Raw genomic sequence first — 18,639 nt, 5'->3', positions numbered from 1 at the left:
AGACTGTAGTGGAGCCAATCAAGCCCCACTGCTATAGGGCCCTCCGAAGCAAAGGATGTGATGTAGGGGATTGGATCAGACATCAGTTCAGTTGCTTTTTATTCATGAATAGAAAGTAATACGCCCCCGCTAGGTCTACCCAACAAATTATTGAGAGCAACTTTATGAACAGTTTGGGTTCTACTGCTACCACAGGGCATAGGGCACAGCTCTAGATTCCCCCCAGGAAAAAAACGGAGATTAATTAGACCTGCCGGTGAAGACCGAACTTTTGTATTCATCGGAGACCTTGCTGAGACTAAAATGTGGACGTCAATCTTGCTCTCCTCTCTTCCTTGTTTTCACAGTTTTTGTGGTTAATAATTGAACACCTTCTTTATATTATATTAATTAAAAGGAATGATAAACGGTTTGGTTGAGGGAAATAAAATCATATCATACCTTAGGCTGGGACTCCTTTCAAGTACTTTAATTGCAATGATTTCAATGGTGAACACTTTCAAATGCAAATGGAAAAAACTGCAGCTTACTGCCAATATTACAAAATATATTAAATACATGTCAATAAAAAGAGCTTTTGCAGACAGCATACAAAAATAATCCTGATTTTTTGTGGGTATGTAATTCAAAGACAAACATGAACACATTGAGAGGGTCTTATAGAGAGACAATATATAATATCAATACAACGTCTATAAATACACACAGTACAATACTGGTGCCTACGAACACTGCATGCGGATACACTGAACAACGTACCACCTACCTAGATAACAAAGAGGTACTGCACACAGCCTGACTGGAATGTCCAGTTCAGAAGCTACATATTGACAGGTGAATCAAAACTCGCTAATGGCCAGAATTCCCGGTGGATGGATTGTAATGGTACAGCGCTGCAGGGTGGAGACCATGGCCACTATGTTTCAAAGAACCAGTCACAGCACCACTTCACATAGAAAAAAATCGAAACACCAAAAGCGGTTGTGCTTTAGAAACAAAGGACCCCCCTGCTAAAGAAAAGAATACTTAGTGTGTCTGTGTTGTCAGTGCCACAGGAATGCACTCTCTTGTTCAAAGCGTTTGGTAACGTTCCATTTGGACCCTGTCATAACAATGATATAACCATGTCATAAACATGTGATGGCTGATGCCTTGGCTTGTCATTAGTTGTCATGTAACATCATCATATTACTATCACTTGTAATTGTCATGACAGCTCTCAGAATGTTAGATGCCATGCCAGCTTCTGCCACATGCTAACCGCCAGTCATCATGCCAAACATTATGAGAAATTGCAAATTGTCCAATTGCCCACAATGGTAACATGATTTTATCATTGAAAATCTGTCATAAAACATTATAACATCATGGTCCATCTGCCATGACATTTTATGCCATGGTTGTGATATCTGACAATGGAGGGTCCAAGTACAGACCATTCTTCATATTATATTATATTTCATACTTAATTATAAGAAGAAAAAGCTTCAGCAAGAACAACTTCCGGTTTTTAAGCCTTTGGAGGAGTCTCAGAAGGACATCCAACGTGCATCATAAACATTCACACCACCGAAACATAACTGAACTGTAAAAACGAACGCCTACTCTGTATCAAAATTTACATTAATTTACAGAAGCATGTCACTGCTTGGAGTGAGATGATGTTCCTCTTATTCTCCAACAGGCATACTAAGCAGACTGAAAATATGACTAGGTAAGACTAACAATATTCCATGCTTTTTTTTTTTTACAAAGTGGTGACCATATCGTTTCTGTTCACACTTGCAAAAGCACAAAAAAACACAACATGCCTCTTCAACATATAATACTCACACACTGATACACTTATACAATCATTTCTTTACGCAACGAGAGATGGAATGAGAGGCATGACTGAACAGTGAGGTACTACGTGTAGGGCATGTAAAGAGAGAGAGAGAGAGAGAGAGAGAGAGAGAGAGAGAGAGAGAGAGCGAGAGCGAGAGAGAGGGGGGGGGGGTAAGGAAAATACAGGGGGAGGGAGGTATGACAGCCTGGTGTCTCATACATGGGTGACATTTTATTCAGGATTCAGAAAGGAAAAAGTCATTTAACAGAACTGTCATGAGCTACAATGAAAACCCTACATTTGATGAACATCAAAAAACAATTAAGAATGTGATGAAATTAAATTTTAATCATTAGGCCTGTCATTAAGATGAATCATTTCCTTCATGGTTTTAATTAATATGTCAATTTGTCACCTTTTCTCTTTTATTACCGCACTGCCATTTCTCTTATTCAAGCTGTTTATGGTTGAGCATGAATAGGATTTCACTGTTAAATGTTCAATATGGTAACCCAAAACAGTATAGCATTGACACAAAAACACTTAAAAGCAGAACAATCCGATGTGACAGAAAGAGTGAGAACTAATGGGAAGGATAGTGCAGAAAAGGGCATTCGTTTCCCATATCATGGCATCATTTCACTCTTATCACTCACACCGCCTTGAGATAACGTGCTAAAAATATTCATGAGTTAGGTGTTTGGGAGGGAAAGCTGGCGTTTTATCTCTACAGTATATCTCCAGGCAGATTTGGATCTTTGCAGATCCTATTTTGGTAGTTTTTCCTTTAGTTTTTTTTGTTCTTTCACATTTTTTTTTTACAATTAAAGATGAATATGGAAACGATAAGAAGATGGCGTACATTCGCTTGGCTGTAGAAATTAAACTCTTTTGTTACATCCATTTCTCCCCTAGTTCCATGTCTTTTTCTCTACATTCCATTTTTTCAGTAACATTTTGCCAGGTGTTTATTGACTGTATTGTCCAGAGAGGGAAATATATACACCTGCACCTATACAGTTCCACACATCAATCCCTACGTACCCTCTGATGACTGTTTGTATGTGGTCTTGACAAAATGGACTCTCTGTTATATTTGTGTAATTTTCAGTTCAGTGCTGGCACACTGAGATGACACTTAACTGAACTAATCTTACACTGCCAATGGTGGCACATAGCGGTTCAATCCAATGACAATGGAATATGACAAAATATTCCACTGGCATGGTGGTCTTTCAGGGGAGCGGGGAAAGAATCATGTCAAAATTGTAGAAATTTTTTTTTTTTTTCAGGCGCTTTCACAAAAGGAAATGGCTGCTTTTGAACAGGATGTCGCTGTATGCTTCACATGATAGGGTTGGGGGGGGGGGGGGGGGGGAGCAATTTGGCTAGTCTGCCAGACAATGGCAACAGAGACAGTTCAGAGCAACACACACAGAAATCAAAGGACCTGGATGATGAATACTGAACTGGCGACAGACCAGTCCTCTGTCTCTGAATGTTGCTTTGCAACATCAAAACACACCCGGGGATTCCATTCAGTTGACGGCACGTACAGCAGTATGAATGTTTGGATGGAAAAAGTCTACCCTTGGGTCCACGATTCCCTTTTTGGATCCTTCTATGAGAACTTCCTGAGCTGGACCTGGCCTTGGAGGGCCCAAGAGCGCATGGAATGAAGTGACAGTGACCAATGGTCTATGGAGGATGCCATCTGGGGCTCAGAGGTCACTGGGCTGAGAGGTCGAAGGTCAGATGACAGAGCTGTCTTGGCAAGAGGAGGCGCGTCGCGTCTTGGGACTGCAGCGGGTCAGCATGGAGATCTGGGTGCTGAAGTTGTTGCCGTTGCTGCCCATGGATGGCTGCTGGTACTTGGTGTCCGAGCCCAAGAAGCGTTCCAGGTGCCATCGCCTCCACTTTCTCTTGATCTCTGCCTGCACCTGCGGAGGCCAGATGGAGAAGAGGGAGAGAGAGAGAGAGAGATGGGGAGAAGTGAGAGAGAGATGGGGAGAGGTGTGTGTAAGAGAGAGAGAGAGAGAGAGAGACAGACAGAGACAGAAATAATTGAGAGAGCGAGAGAGAGAAAGATGGGGGAAAGAGAGTGAGACGGAGAGGGGTGAGAGAGAGAGGAGAGGTGTTTTTCTCTAACGCTAAAGTTTGGTGTTTCTGCAGGCACTTCTCTCCACAGTGGCTAATAGTGGCATGGAGAGTGAAAAGTGTTCATTTTCTCAACGCAGAACTCAAGCTGCACCTGCTGCACCCATGCAGGGACACAGATGAGGAGAACACAGGAATAGGACTAAAGTGGCTAGGGACAGGAAGTTAACAAAAACAATCTATAAATAAATGAAAGGCATAATGAAAAGGTGAGAATAGACACGTTCTCGTGTTAAATAAATTGAAATAAGTAGTCATTTCATAGCAGTGTTTCTCTGAAAAGACTTAAAAACCTAATTCTCTAAGGGTTATTATGCTTATGTAAACACAGGTGCAAACTTGAAATAGAAGATGTCCTTGCTGATCCTCTAGTGTAGTGAGGCTTGTGTTGTACAAATAAGAAAAATATCATGGCCGGTCTATTTCTATACTCTAGTTCTATAGCAAAGGAGTAGCTTGGACATTTGTTGTAATGGATATGAATTTTGCGCCCATCCTGGAAAGACAGGAATGGGGGGAGGGGGAGGTATCGACATTGTGCCCTCAAGACAGAAATTATCTCTACAACTGAAATGAAAATCAAACTTCCCTGAAGAGTGTGAATACATTAAAAACTCACACTGACATTAATAAGCGCTTTAATCAAAACCAACTATATAAACAAAAGCAATAGAGCATATATATTTCCTCCTGAGTCTTCTAAACACTTCTGTGGTGCTACCACACAGCATAATACTAGAGTTGAGTCCATACTGCTCTTGGGTGAACTTGCATCATACAGGACAATCAACCAGTTTCGTCACGGGCCGGGCTTCCCAAAGGCATTGTAAGCCCAAGTAGTTCCCGGAATCTACACTCTTGTGAATCATCTTACAATTTAATAAATAAGCGCTTTAATCAAAACCAACTACGGTCGAGTGAAGACGTATTCTCTGTACTGTGCATCCTTAGTTGCTCAAGAGAAAACCTAAGAAACCTAAATAGAACCTCTCCGCTTGGTCTGTACGACACCAGTTGTCTCAGAAACATTACACGTTGAGTGGTGATGATTTGTGAAATATGAAGATGCCATCCTTAATGAGGGAAAGCTGTCTACGGTGCTTCTGCATCTTTCATCTCAAATGTCACGATAATTAACCCTCATTGAAAATGTAAAGCTTTATGTTTGTCTGCTCCCGTGAATAACGATGTGCCATGGCGGAGATAACGGCAATTGGTCCCAGGGAGTTTCAATGGCGGCAAGAGAGATTACAGAGAGCAGTCTGCTGTAGGTTAACACGACTCCGACCTAATTAATGTGCTCCGGGGTCGCAAACGTCTCAGCCCCGATGAAACGAGAACTTATTTAACGAATGCTACGGAGACAAATTGGCATCAATGATTTTTACATAATCCTCCTTGCTTTTGCATGTACTCTCTCTGCAGTGCTGCGGTCCCGCCACGGCTTCCCACTACCACTCAGCATGCCATTAAGAAGGGGCTGCAGCCTTGGCTGCTAAAATAGACCAGGAGGACTGCAAATCTTTACAATTGAATTGGCATGCACACAACACACACACACACACACACACACACACACACACACACAGGGGGGAGGGAAAGAGAAGGAGACTTTTTCGAGTGGAATCTGAACAACAGGAGATACATCAATGTGAGAGACGGGGGCTGTCAACAGCCAGGTGCTATTTATGGGCCTTTCTACAGATTGGGAGTTGGAGAGACATGCTAATAAGGTGGCGCTTGGGGTGGTGTGTGTGTGTGGGTGTGTGTGTGGGGTGGTCTGTGACTCATCCACTGATATGAGTTCCGAGGCAGGGTGCCAGGGATCCCTGGTTTAGCACCACTCCAAGGTCAAGCATACTGTTCGGGACTGCCACTGCAAGAATCGACAGTGTTTGTGTTGAGACAGTGTGTGTGTTGAGACAGTGTGTGTGTTAAGATAGTGTGTGTGTTGAGACAGTGTGTGTGTTGAGACAGTGTGTGTGTTGAGACAGTGTTTGTGTTGAGATAGTGTGTGTGTTGAGACAGTGTGTGTGTGTTGAGACAGTGTGTGTGTTGAGACAGTGTGTGTGTTGAGACAGTGTTTGTGTTGAGATAGTGTTTGTGTTGAGATAGTGTGTGTGTTGAGACAGTGTGTGTGTTGAGACAGTGTGTGTGTTGAGACAGTTTGTGTTTGCTGGGTACACGTGTTGTTTGGACATGGTGTTTACATGAGAAGTAAAGGAGGATGAGCCGAGGGTATTACCTCTCCGTTTAGGAAACAGTATAGGACAGCAACCACAAAGCCCTGGGAGAGAGAGAGGGGGAGAGAGAGGGAAGGAGGGAGAGAAAAAGAGAAGAGAGCAGAGAGGGGGGGAAGGAGGGAGAAAGGGAGAGAAAAAAAACACTTGTGAATTCCTTATTATAACAGACAGGCTTAAACAGCGCTTTGACACAGAAACAGTAAACAAAAGTAATCAGAGCATGCATATTTCCTCCTGAGTCTTCTAAACACTTCGGTAGTGCTACCACACAGCATAATAATAGAGTTGAGTCCATACTGCTCTTGGGTGAACTTGCATCATACAGGACAATCAACCAGTTTCGTCACGGGCCGGGCTTACCAAAAGCATCGTAGGGCCGGTAGCCAAGTAGTTCTCTGAATCTACGACTCTTGTGAATCATCTTATAATTTCGGAGCGTTTCCCGAAAGCATCGTAACTTAACTAGTGTTTGAAAACGCTTGTAGATTTATGTATGCTCCGTAGTAGTCGTAGACGGCTAAGCTTCTTAACAGGGGCTTTTCAATTGGGTCACCAGCAGCTATTATTGCAATGGTACGTTTTCATCCTTTATTATGTGTTGTTGTAGTCAGTCACCTTATAGCTTTTCAAAATAATTAAGCTATTAAAGCTCACAAAAATAGGATTAGATTATGGACATGTAATTGGCAAAGTCATGAAATGTAGAATCGTGATTCCATTTGTCTAAGTCTATTTTTCCTCTTTTTTGACGGGGGGGCGGGGGGGCATATTGTAGTCTACATTCAGTAGGGCCCAGCTCACAAGTTAGTACAGAAAGTAGAAGGGACTGGGGAACAAAGCTCCACCAGAGAGAAAAAAAAAACAGAATAGTGTAGTAGGCCGAATATGTTGACACGTCATGCAACAAACAAATATGAGTACGGTGTAACATTATCACTTTTTTATAATCATTAGCATTATTTGGGTGTGTTTGCATGTGTGTGTGTCACAGGCCTACTCAGTGAAGGTTTATTCCTAAGTTAGATATGTAGATGTTTATTTGCCTTTAAGTCAATTAGCATGTAGGTTTTATGAAGTTCAAAAGGCAGCTGTGACATCACCTGATAGAACCAAATCAAATGGTATTTCAGCACTGTTTACATGGACAGCGCCCATTACTTGCTACTCAAGAGCAGGGCACGCGCGTTAACATTATGTGCATGTTTATAAAATGCATGTAAAAAACAAACAAACTTTTGTTGAATCACTCGAATCATTATTGGGAAAACCCGACCCAGTGCATTTGTACACACCCACCCAAAAGTTTAGAATCCACAGTCTGTTTTGATGTTTTGAATAACATACAGAACTCTAAATGAATCTGTTTTGTATCTAATAGTACCCGAAATATAAAATAAGAATCAAAAAGAGATGAAAAAAAGACATGACGCGCGTTTAGCATAAGAAGGAATGATGGAAGTTACGCATACAATCCTTCAACTCATATTTCTTTTAAATTATATTATATAATCCTACATTGAAAAGTCCATTATTGATTAACATGAGGCAAAATATCACTTATGAAGTTCAACTGATTGGATCTTGCTTAAGGGAGAGAGAGTGGGAGAGGGTTCATCAGGAATTCGCCTGCTATCAAAGTGATAAGGAATTCTAAGAATAAGAGTTCTAGGAATTCGTCATTGGATTCCAGAGAGAGAATAAGAAAAAAAATGTGCGCGCAACAGAGAAAGAGAGAGAGAGAGAGAGAGAGAGAGAGAGAGAGAGACAGAGAGAGAGAGAGAGAGCTAAAGCACAATCAGGATCACACATTTAGCCTATGTGAACGCCTTCCCTGAATTAGTCATTACGCGAAGAACTAAAATAGTACCCGTGCTTTTTTCCTTTTTTTAAGCAGACGCAGTAGAGTGAAATTAGAAAAATGTGTGTGTGTGCGTGAGTGTGTGCCCATTCCTCTGGAGGACTGCCAATGGGATCTAAAATAGGAACACTCAGTGTGTACTTTTGGACAAGTGCAATATTTCATTACAGCGAACAAGGGAGTGAACTTTTGGAAGTGATCATAAAAAGATACACTCATCATAGCTCATACGGGGAGAACGACTTACATAAGCCTTACATTTAAGGATAAAGGCATAGCTAAGTATGAGTATTTAGGCTATGGAAACATTGGTATTAAGGAAATTAGCCTTTGACAATAACACAAAGGAAATTGATGAGATGGTAGTTTCTGTGATCATACATACACAAGTTAAACACACACACACTCTTCCCTATCTGGCAGTTAGGTCCTATGAAACTAAGTATTGTTTTCATGGAACTTAGCTTTCAATGCATTGTGCTTCAGTCAATGGATAAAAGCTTAAATGTAAATCTTAATGTATACAGCGCAAGAGCGGTCACTTGAGTACTCCTCCCACACCTGAAATGACCCCAGAATGAGGTCAAACACCAGACGCAGCTCTGTTTTTATGTGGTCGGGAATGAAGGCGAATATGATGAAGTTAATTCCAAAGAGGGGAATCAGGAGCAGAGTTGATTTGGCTAACCTCCTGCAGAGCAGATAAAGACAACAAACACACATGTTATTATTTCATTTGGGTCACAACTCAATAAACAGTTATGAATAAACATTCATAAGGGTCTACATAAGCAATAAATAATCAGTACACACACAAGTTTTTTTCATTAGATCCAGAACTCAAAATGTACTGTTTATTCATACATTTTTCAGTCATGCTGTAAACATGTGAATATGTCGGTAAAAATAACACTCACACACACACACACACACACACACAGAGAGAAAGAGAGAGAGAGAGAGAGATAGAGAGAGAGATAGAGAGAGAGAGAGAGAGAGAGAGAGAGAGAGAAAGACAGACACAGTCAGACACACCTCTTTATAATCTACTCCTATGTTCCCCATAATGACAGTGGGCTGCCACTCCTAACCTGCTACATATAATGTGTGCGATTTCTCTTAGGTAATGTTGTGGAGGAAGAGCTGGGAAATAGCGCTGTCAGGCGAGGATGAGGAGGGCAGGAGAGGACAAAGGAGTAGGGGAGGGGAGAGGAGAGGAGAGGAGAGGAGAGGAGAGGAGAGGAAATTTGCCACTAAAGCACCAGGGCTGGTTTACGAGTGGCACATCATGGAAAGCTACTTAAGCGCAAAGGCCAATGTATCACTGTAATGGCAAGCCTGTCTGTGGCTGACACTCGTAATGGTGAGAGATAGAGAGGCGAGAGAGAGACGAGAGAGGTGAGAGACAGAGGCATGCTTATGCTCATTCATGGTGAGGCAATGGCAAAAATAAATAAATACAAACTCAAAAGTAAGGATAAATAAATAAATAAATATCTCAAGTTCTCTCAGCATTAGCAAAACATGGCCTGGTGTAGGCCTCTTACAGGGAGAGGAAGTGACACGTGTGATATCCACCCTACGGTCAATGGCTTTGAGAGCACTGCACTTGAGAGTGTGCCAACAAGCAGCAATTACAGAGAAAAAAGTCCCTTCCGACTGTGACGAGTGAGTGAATTTCCCTACAGTTAATTATAGTCTGTCATCCGTCAATTATATGTCTGTTCATCGAGGATCGTGAGTACTCACAAATACTGATTGGATTCGTTTCTTCCAATGTCCGGACAGTTGATCTTCTGTCGCAGTATTCGAATGATGTCGATGAATAGGATGAAGTTCATCTAAAGGCAAAGAGAGACAGCGTTTACAAGTTTTGTAGACATCAAGCAAGTGCATCGCTGTGTCAACACACATGACCTGACTGTACGATTGGCCAATTATTTGGTTTGGTTTAACAATTGGCCAATTATTTGGTTTGGTTTAACAGGTCGTCTTCTTCAACTGATGCCTGCCTGCGGTGGTTTTGAACATTTCAAAAGGGGTTGATAAGGATTTGGCACAACACTACACTAATGTATTTGAGTTAGAAATAAAGTCAGGTCTTTCAGTAGTGTGGTTCATTGCTCTCGGGGGGAAGAAATGGGTTTACTCTGTGACTAGGACTGATAAACCATCCCAAACACTGCCACTCTTTCCAAAAGAGTCTTGTTTACTGTGCAGATAAATAACCCCAAGCCCTGCCAGGCTTGTCCTCATGCTGATGTCCCCAGCACCTCGCACTGTCACTGAAGCATGAACCCACACTATCACTGAACTGACACTGTCCAGCAAGCACTGCATTGTGGAGCCAGATGTGGCCCAGATGTGGTCCAGTACTGGCCCAGTACTGGCGCAGATCAGGGCCAGACCAGGGCCAGATCAGAGCCAGATCAGAGCCAGATCAGAGCCAGATTAGAGCCAGATCAGAGCCAGATCAGAGCCAGATCAGAGAAAGATCAGAGCCAGATCAGAGCCAGATCAGGGCCAGATCAGAGAAAGATCAGAGCCAGATCAGAGCCAGATCAGAGCCAGATCAGATCCAGATCAGGGCCAGATCAGGGCCCACGCCTTCTCCTCCAGGAAAGGCTCATCAAACTGTCTCCCGTCGTATTTTCTCTGTTGCCCCCTCAGCCTGGCTCCTGTTCTGCACATTTCATTTTCTCCCACATTTCCCTTCCTTGACCCTATACAGCTTCCCACTCCTGCCCCCACCCACCCACCCACCACCTACCATCCCCCATCCTCTCAGAGGTGATTGACATGGGTAGAGTGAGTGGCTGTGAAAGTCTTATTTCACACCATCGCCCATCATTGATATTTCATGTGTGTGCTCATCCCCGGGTGGTAGAGAGTGTGAGAGAGCGAGAGAGGGAGAAAGAGAGAGAGGGTCTACCAAAACACAATCTCAATCTGACAGGCCTTTCAGGGCCAGTGAGTCATAAGTTGCCTGCCACTCAAGGGACTCACTAATATACCAGCACTTGACCCGGGTCAGAATTAATTTGGCTGTATCTTCTGTCTTTTGAAAAAAAAAAAACCACCATTTTGATGCATATCATATTTCACAGTGTTGCATTTGGATGTTATAGTAAAGCTACTTTTTAGAATTTTGAGCACTATCAAAAAGGTAAAGATAATATTGTTCCATTAACACTGAATAAATCAGAAACTTATGCTAATGAATCTTCATTGTGATGGAGGACCACTGCAAAAGCAATCATGCTCCTTTAGTCTGTTTTGTACTTGTGGTAAGGAAGCGTGAAACCCAATTACAGCCATTCAAATTAAAGCAGGCCCCCTGGCCACAGGGGAGCGCTGTCGACACCTGCATAGGTCATGGTGATTGATTTATTCTCCACGGCAACCATGACTGACAGAATTTGTAATGGACCACCTCGGCTCAATCCGCCAAAATGAGTGCTATCATGTCAGCCATACATATTGTGTATTTCCGTCAAACGGGTCAATCTTGCTCACAGCCGGCGCCAGGGAAGCTTACCAGTATCGATGCCAATATAGGTGTTTTAATTATCCACCAGTACGGGTCGGTGTTCTCAATGATGTCCCAGCATCTGTTAAAAAACATGTTACGTTACCGCAGACCCCGAGAACCACCCAAAGTTTGCTGATGTAAGGTATGTGTGTTTTGATGTGATGTGATATTTGATATTTCTCCCAAGAGCTAGGGGAGAGAAAGATTGCTTTCTGTGCGTTTATCTTACCCTTTGTCATCAAAGTAGGCCTTGGCAATGCCCCAGGCAGCGCTGAAAATCATTGGACCACCTATAAATACACAAGATGAAAGGAACAACAACCTTCTCATCAATATCACCACAGGAAACCGAGCCACCAGATTCTGAGGCGGCATGGATAGGAATCTAACTAGACCCAGTCAGCAAGTATCATTTCCCACGTTGAGAGAAAGTTCCTGAATCATATCCCAGCTATAACCCCCATCCCCTAAAAAAAAAGAAGAAGAAAAGAAAACACAATCCAAAAAAGCTTTGATGCCTACCCCAGCCGATCAGGATGAAACACCAGAAGTACTTCCTCTCGGAGAAGAAGGAGACAGCCAGTAACGCGTGGAGGTAGAGTCCCTCTACTAGAAGCCAGAAAAAGCTGGCCATGATGCAGTACTGGAAGAAGACCATCACTACCTTACAACCCACCTGCAGGATCAACACAAACAGTCGAGACATTTAGAGTTACTCAGTTGTGTTTATACACGTGTACACAGATAAACATTTTAATCAGTGTGTGTGTTTCCAGGATGTCAAACCCGTAATCTTCCTCTACCATTTGAACTATGGGATCATGCAAGAGCTCGCATCCTCCTTTGATGAAAAACATGTTTGTCCCACCGTACCCACCATAGTGTTTGAGCTCCCGGAGTAATTGCCCTGTGCCTGTCAGTAGTTTTTGCAGGCTGAAAGGCAGACATTACTTCCTGCACTAGAAGAAGATAGGAGGAGAGATGACACTCTGTGTGATGTAAATGGTGCTCAATTCAGCTGTATGTGATTCAAATTTCCCTGAAACTCGTATCAAATATCTGTCCTCTCAGTTCATCATTGATGGCAAAAAAATCATCAAAGAGCGCTCAAATTCAAATCAAGAGAGCAATTACAGACATACTCATCACCTCTGCCAAGGCCATGTGACATACATTAATGAAATCTGAACGGCACTGAAAACATAATGGAGGTTAGACAGTCATGGTTATCACACGTTCTCCCTGTCTTTCTATGTCTCTCTCTCTCACACACACACACACACACACACACGAGACAGTTTGTTCTCACACATTTTGCATGTTTGTATATGGAAATGTTTGTGCTGAGTTATATCCCTTTTCACCACAAATGAAAATCTCATTCTGAACCCTGACTGATTGGACCCAGCGCCACCAAAGGCATGGTCATATCCACCAGAACCACGCCAAATGGGGCCAAGATCCGCTTCACAATCAACTGCTGCCAGCTACGCCAGCTATATAATGTGCCTATCATACATGTTATATAAGCAATGTACTGTAAAGCATAAGATGAAAGTCACACTCATTCAACACACAATTTTACCCAGATCAACTCACAGTGTAGGTAAGGGATTCATTTCCCGTGTGTGTGTGTGTGTGTGTGTGTGTGTGTGTGTGTGTGCGCGTGTGCGTGTGCGTGTGTGTGTTTGTGCTCCCTGAAAATTGACCCTGGTTGTCCCAGCTGAGCAGGAGCGTGACCATGACCATGACACAGACATTATCACTTCCACTGAAACATCACCGTACTGATGTAAACATTAACATCATTTTAGACTTCATGCCTGCTTAGTAATGGATTGCTACTCATTGAGCACTGAAAGCGCTTTACATGTTAATGCCTCAGACATCTTCCCATTCATACACCGATGGCGGAGGCTACTATCTAAGTTGCCAACCTGCGCATCGGTGTGTACATTAGTGTGTAATCCCTCTTTAAAAGTACAGTAAACACTTCCACTGAAACATCACCATACTGTTATAAACAAAAACATAATTTAAGGCTAAGTGTGTCGTCCCTTTTTAAAGGCACAGTAAACAATACAGGCTGTGTCAGTGTCCACACCACTAACAAACAGTAACAGAAGTTAACCAACACAGGAGCAGAATATAAAATAACTTAATTTTCGCCATCTGAAGGTAAAGGGGTGATTTTGGGGTGCTTTGATGTTTTCGTGTTGATGGGTGACTGATTTGGTGTGTAGGGTATGAGAGAGAAGAAGGTGGCTGTAACCTTGTGTGTGTGTGTGTGTGTGTCTTTGGAGTGGCCGGTGGGTAGGAACACAAACATGCAAGATAACAAGATCATGTCCATTCTGCTTGGCTGCATTTAGAAAGCTCTGTTTCCACAGTCACCAAAAGTCACCAAAATTGAATTTGATGTTTTAGAGCAAATTTGTTGATATTTTCTCTCTCTTTCTCTCTCTCTCTCTCTCTCTCTCTCTCTCTGTTTTAAGTGGGTGTGACAAAAGTAAGTACATCTTGTCCTTAGTGGTCAGTGATGAGAACAAGAACATAATGAATTCAAATGTCATCTCCGGATATTTCTCTACAGTCTACCACATTGACTGGGGGGGGGGGGGGGGGGGGGTTGAGGGGGTGGACAGTTTTGGAACATCATTATAACAATATCTCAAGGGCATCAGAGTGGCTCAGAAGTCAATCCAGGCCCATCATTAGCCACTCATCCTGGTCTAAATGAGGATTCCTCATGGGGGGCTGTTAATAAGCCTAAATGCTGGCCATTCCCCTTCGGTGGAGTGGTGAGGGGGAGCACATGGGTGGTTGGGGGTGGGGGGGGGGGGGGATTGTTTGGGGTGTGAGGTTGGGATGGGTCGGCGCTGAGAGCTCGGGTGGTCAGACAGCAGGGTGATACGAGTCTAAACAACAAACCAACTCTGAGACAAAGTCACTCAAGTGGGAGATGAGAGACGACAGAGGACAGGGGGACAAAAACAGACTGAGAACACACACACACACACACACACACACACACAGATAGAAAGAGAGCGACTGACCGAATGAAATACACAAAGATACACACAGACACACAGACACAGACACAGACACACACACACACAACACTAAAAATGCAACGCTTAAAAATGCACAGACAGAACTAAATATACCCATACACACACACACACACACACACACACACACAGAGACAGACAGAGACACACACACATAGACAGACAAAAACACATACACATACATACACATACACTTACACATAGAGACAGACAGAGACACACGCACATACACACACTTTGTGGTTTAAGTGCCATGTCAGGAGCTGTGCCAGCTGTGGCATGATTAATTGATTAAACTGAAACTTTTTCCGTCAGAAGAGAGTTGAGACGACCTGCACCCAAGGGAGAAAAGTTCTTGATGTTCCTTTTAAAAACAAAACTCAGTTCACTCACAAAAAATAAATAAACAAATAAATACACCTTTACAAGTCAACACATCCAAAGGTGTGTGATCTAAAAGGCCCTGTGTTTGACTGAAGCATTGTATTAGGCCCTTTCTGAGTCGTTTTAATAAGTCATTTCTCATAGCCCTGATCAAGACACTGCACACCTGTTTCTTTCTTCACAAAAAAAGGAAAACAGCAAAGATCAGAAAAAATAGGAAGTGATTTATTCTTTTTTTCTGCCCACCAAAGGATTGCATAGGTGCTTGGCAGAGGGAGAATGGACCTGTAGTTTTATAATGTGTACAAATCATCCAAAATTGCTTGCGGAGAGCCCAGGCAGAAAAATGCTCCAGTGCGACAGCGCGGCTAGCGAAATGGATTAAAAGCTTTCTGGAGGTAGGTGTGTGTGTGTGGGAGGGGAGGGGGGCAGCGGGCAGGGGTCTGACACACACACACACACACACTTCCTCACTCCATGAGAGACAGAGTTTTCAGTTGGGTTCTATCATGTGCTTAATATGTGTGGATGCTTCAGAGCGCTGGCTAATGCATTGGTTTATGATGAGGCGCTGCTCCTCCCTGAACTCAAGGGCTGAACTGAGAGATCCATGGCTGTCCTTGGCTGAACATAATGTATCAGATTTGATACTGAACTAGTTTTTTTTAGTTCATAGGTCAGTACACAGGTACACCGACAACTATCACAGTCATTGGTGTGATTTATGATAAATCTTATATTTCCTTTTCGATTTTGTTGTCATTTTCAGTCTTTTCATGATACAACAACTGAAATTGGACATGATAGTTTAAATAATTGCTACACTAGATTATTATGTTGGATTTGATTTCTGAATATCAAAAGACATTGTATGAATATCTCTATGCACTAATGAACACATAGTTTTTTATTTATTATAAAAAATAATATAAAAATAAGTTTGCCCAATAATGCTGAAGTATTTTTCATGTGAAGTGCTACCTAGTCCACAGGCCCTGCAAACATCTAGATGAATGACTGAGGAGAATCAGCAGCCTGTGGATATTATGGCAGTCCTTTCCCTCACTATCTTCTGTTGAACTACAACATGATGAAACCCAGACCATGGGTTTGAAGGGTGAGTATACACAGCCAGAGGGTTATCTATGGTATATTGCTGCTTGTATTACATTGTGTATGTGTGTGTGTTTGTGCGTTGTGCATGTGCATGAGTGTGTATGTGCATGCTAAGGTGTGAGTATGAACTAGCTGGCGCACGTGTATGTGTGTGTGTGTGTGAGAGTGTGTGTGTGTGTATGTGTGTGTGTGTGTGTGTGTGTGTGTGTGTGTGTGTGTGTGTGTGTGTGTGTGTGTGTGTGTGTGTGTGTGTGTGTGTGTGTGTGTGTGTGTGTGTGTGTGTGTTGCTGTCAGGGTGGTCCATGGTTTCCCATCACCAACACAGAAACAGCTGGTTCCACTCCCCCTAGGACACCTCCCCATCAGAAGACATAAACACTACACACACACACACACACACACACACACACACACACACACACACACACACACACACACACACACACACACACACACATCCCCGGGCAGTTGGGGCCCTCTCCTTACATTTAGTTAGTGTGTACTCAGCGATGAAATGTGACATTATGCTTTTGAACAGAAGTTGAGCTAGCCTCCAGACAAAACGAGCAACAGCAACACGTTCATTTGGCCAATTCTGCGGGAATGATTAATAGAACATTACAAGAGTGGACAATTCATCAAATATGCAGGACACTTTTCTCCTCCAGCAGCTGCTGTTTTAAAGACTCAAACACATATCTGGAATGAGCTCTGTATGCGCAGAGACAAAATACATCTGTAATACCATTAAGAAGAAAACATAATTTCCCAGAGATAACAACAGCTATCAAGTCTCAATTATGTCACTGAAAGGAATACAAGCACTTTTCCCAAACACTCAGAATGGTTAATCTTCTCATGGTGGATCTCAGTGGAATACCTAGACAGGTCATGACCCTCAGCACAGTGTGTCTCTCCACCAATCAGAGAAGACTTACGGAGCCGTTGGAGGTGCAGTTGTAGTCGTCATCTTGGGTGTAGAGGACCACATCCTTGATGAAGACGGAGATGGCCTTGAAAATGAAGGACATGAAGAGGTGGATGTGGATGTAGTTCCTGGTGCAGTGGAGCTTCCTGGAGGAAAGAATGGTACCTTTGATGAGTCTTAACAGACATGCGCAAACCTGCATGAACGCACACACACACACACACACACACACACACACACACACACACACAAAGACAAACATGTTCACACATGGACATAAATACAGACACACACACACAGGCATGCAGTCTTGCATATACACAACAGACGGATAAGAAACCTCCTGGATACTAATCACATTCTCGACTCAAAATGAATGAGCAAAATCACGAATAATTACAGAACAAATTAAATCCCTTCGTCCCTTCCCTAAGTCTTCGTTCGTATCCTAGTGCCCCAGTGGATTTCCAATAGCTATACAAGTTGGAAGGATTTCAAAAAACCTAATTTACCCATGAGTGAGCGATTTTGTTTGAACACAAGCATTGGTTCAATGCTAGTGCTTGGTATTGGCACAGATGTCCTGATTTGACTTGAAAATGATTCACAAGCACATGATTCGAATCAATCAATCTGATTTAATTGGATTCGATTACGAATCAATATTGATCCATTAACACACATTCACAAATGCAGAGTCACGGGAATCAAACTGTGAAAACTACTAAAGAGAAGACCAAAGGCTTGAACACCGCAATCTTTTTATTTGAGGCACTCATGGGTGTAGTAAAAACTGAAACTGAAAACCTTGAAAGAAATGCATATTAGCCTAAAAGTACGATCCGTACATTTTACAGATTGATATTGAATGTGACGAATAAAAAAATAAAAAAATTGCACACCCCTGGTCAGTCAATGCCATTGGCAAGAAAACAGAGACGATTGGGAACACGGTGTTATGTGTCTGGAGATGCGATCTGATTTGCTCACTTGTTGTGCCCGTCCAGTTGTGACTGTCACTGTCCAGTAAACGCTGGCCAGAAAACCACACAGATAGCATCATCTATCTATCCAACCCCCTGCTCACACAAAAACAAGTGGGGCTGTGCTTGTTTAAACACCAGCTTGTGGGTGTCCGTGGGTTAAATGGAGCACAGTGTTCTGAGAGCCATGACAGCCATCCACTTACCCTCTGACAAACTGCCAGAACCCAGCGTAATTCTATTTCGTTGGCGTTAGTGAGGACACGGCCATTTGGTATGGGAACGCATTAAAGTCAGTGGCTTCGGGACGTCAATGGTCCATTCAAAATGTACACAGCACGCAAGGTAGGCCTACATGATTAGGTATTAAAGAGAGCTAAACGAGACCAATTTCCTCTGGGGCAACAGAAGAGACAACAATAAGGACCCATGCTGGTTTCATATTGAAGTCACTACTGCGCATGCTGTTATTTTCGCATGCACTTGAACGAAAACCACAGGAAGAACATGCGGTATATTACCAGCAGAACAGACACCAG

General features: G+C 42.8%; 1 protein-coding gene across 1 annotated transcript in view; it reads right to left on the bottom strand.

The window, feature by feature from the left end:
- Positions 1-3,198: 3,198 nt before the first annotated feature.
- Positions 3,199-18,639, bottom strand: part of vipr1b (vasoactive intestinal peptide receptor 1b) — a 58,869-nt gene continuing 43,428 nt past the window's right edge. Inside the window, exons 6-13 of the mRNA XM_012816137.3 lie at positions 17,128-17,263; positions 12,141-12,294; positions 11,848-11,908; positions 11,625-11,697; positions 9,836-9,927; positions 8,648-8,777; positions 6,231-6,272; positions 3,199-3,768 (exon numbers count right to left, since the gene is read on the bottom strand). Coding sequence (XP_012671591.2) covers positions 3,580-3,768; positions 6,231-6,272; positions 8,648-8,777; positions 9,836-9,927; positions 11,625-11,697; positions 11,848-11,908; positions 12,141-12,294; positions 17,128-17,263 — 877 coding nt within the window. The 3' untranslated portion in view covers positions 3,199-3,579. The remainder of the gene's footprint in view (positions 3,769-6,230; positions 6,273-8,647; positions 8,778-9,835; positions 9,928-11,624; positions 11,698-11,847; positions 11,909-12,140; positions 12,295-17,127; positions 17,264-18,639) is intronic.

The sequence above is a fragment of the Clupea harengus genome, chromosome 17 (assembly GCF_900700415.2).
Source record: "Clupea harengus chromosome 17, Ch_v2.0.2, whole genome shotgun sequence".
NCBI classification, from domain to species: Eukaryota; Metazoa; Chordata; class Actinopteri; order Clupeiformes; family Clupeidae; genus Clupea; species Clupea harengus.
This window is presented reverse-complemented; position numbering and strand designations above follow the sequence as displayed.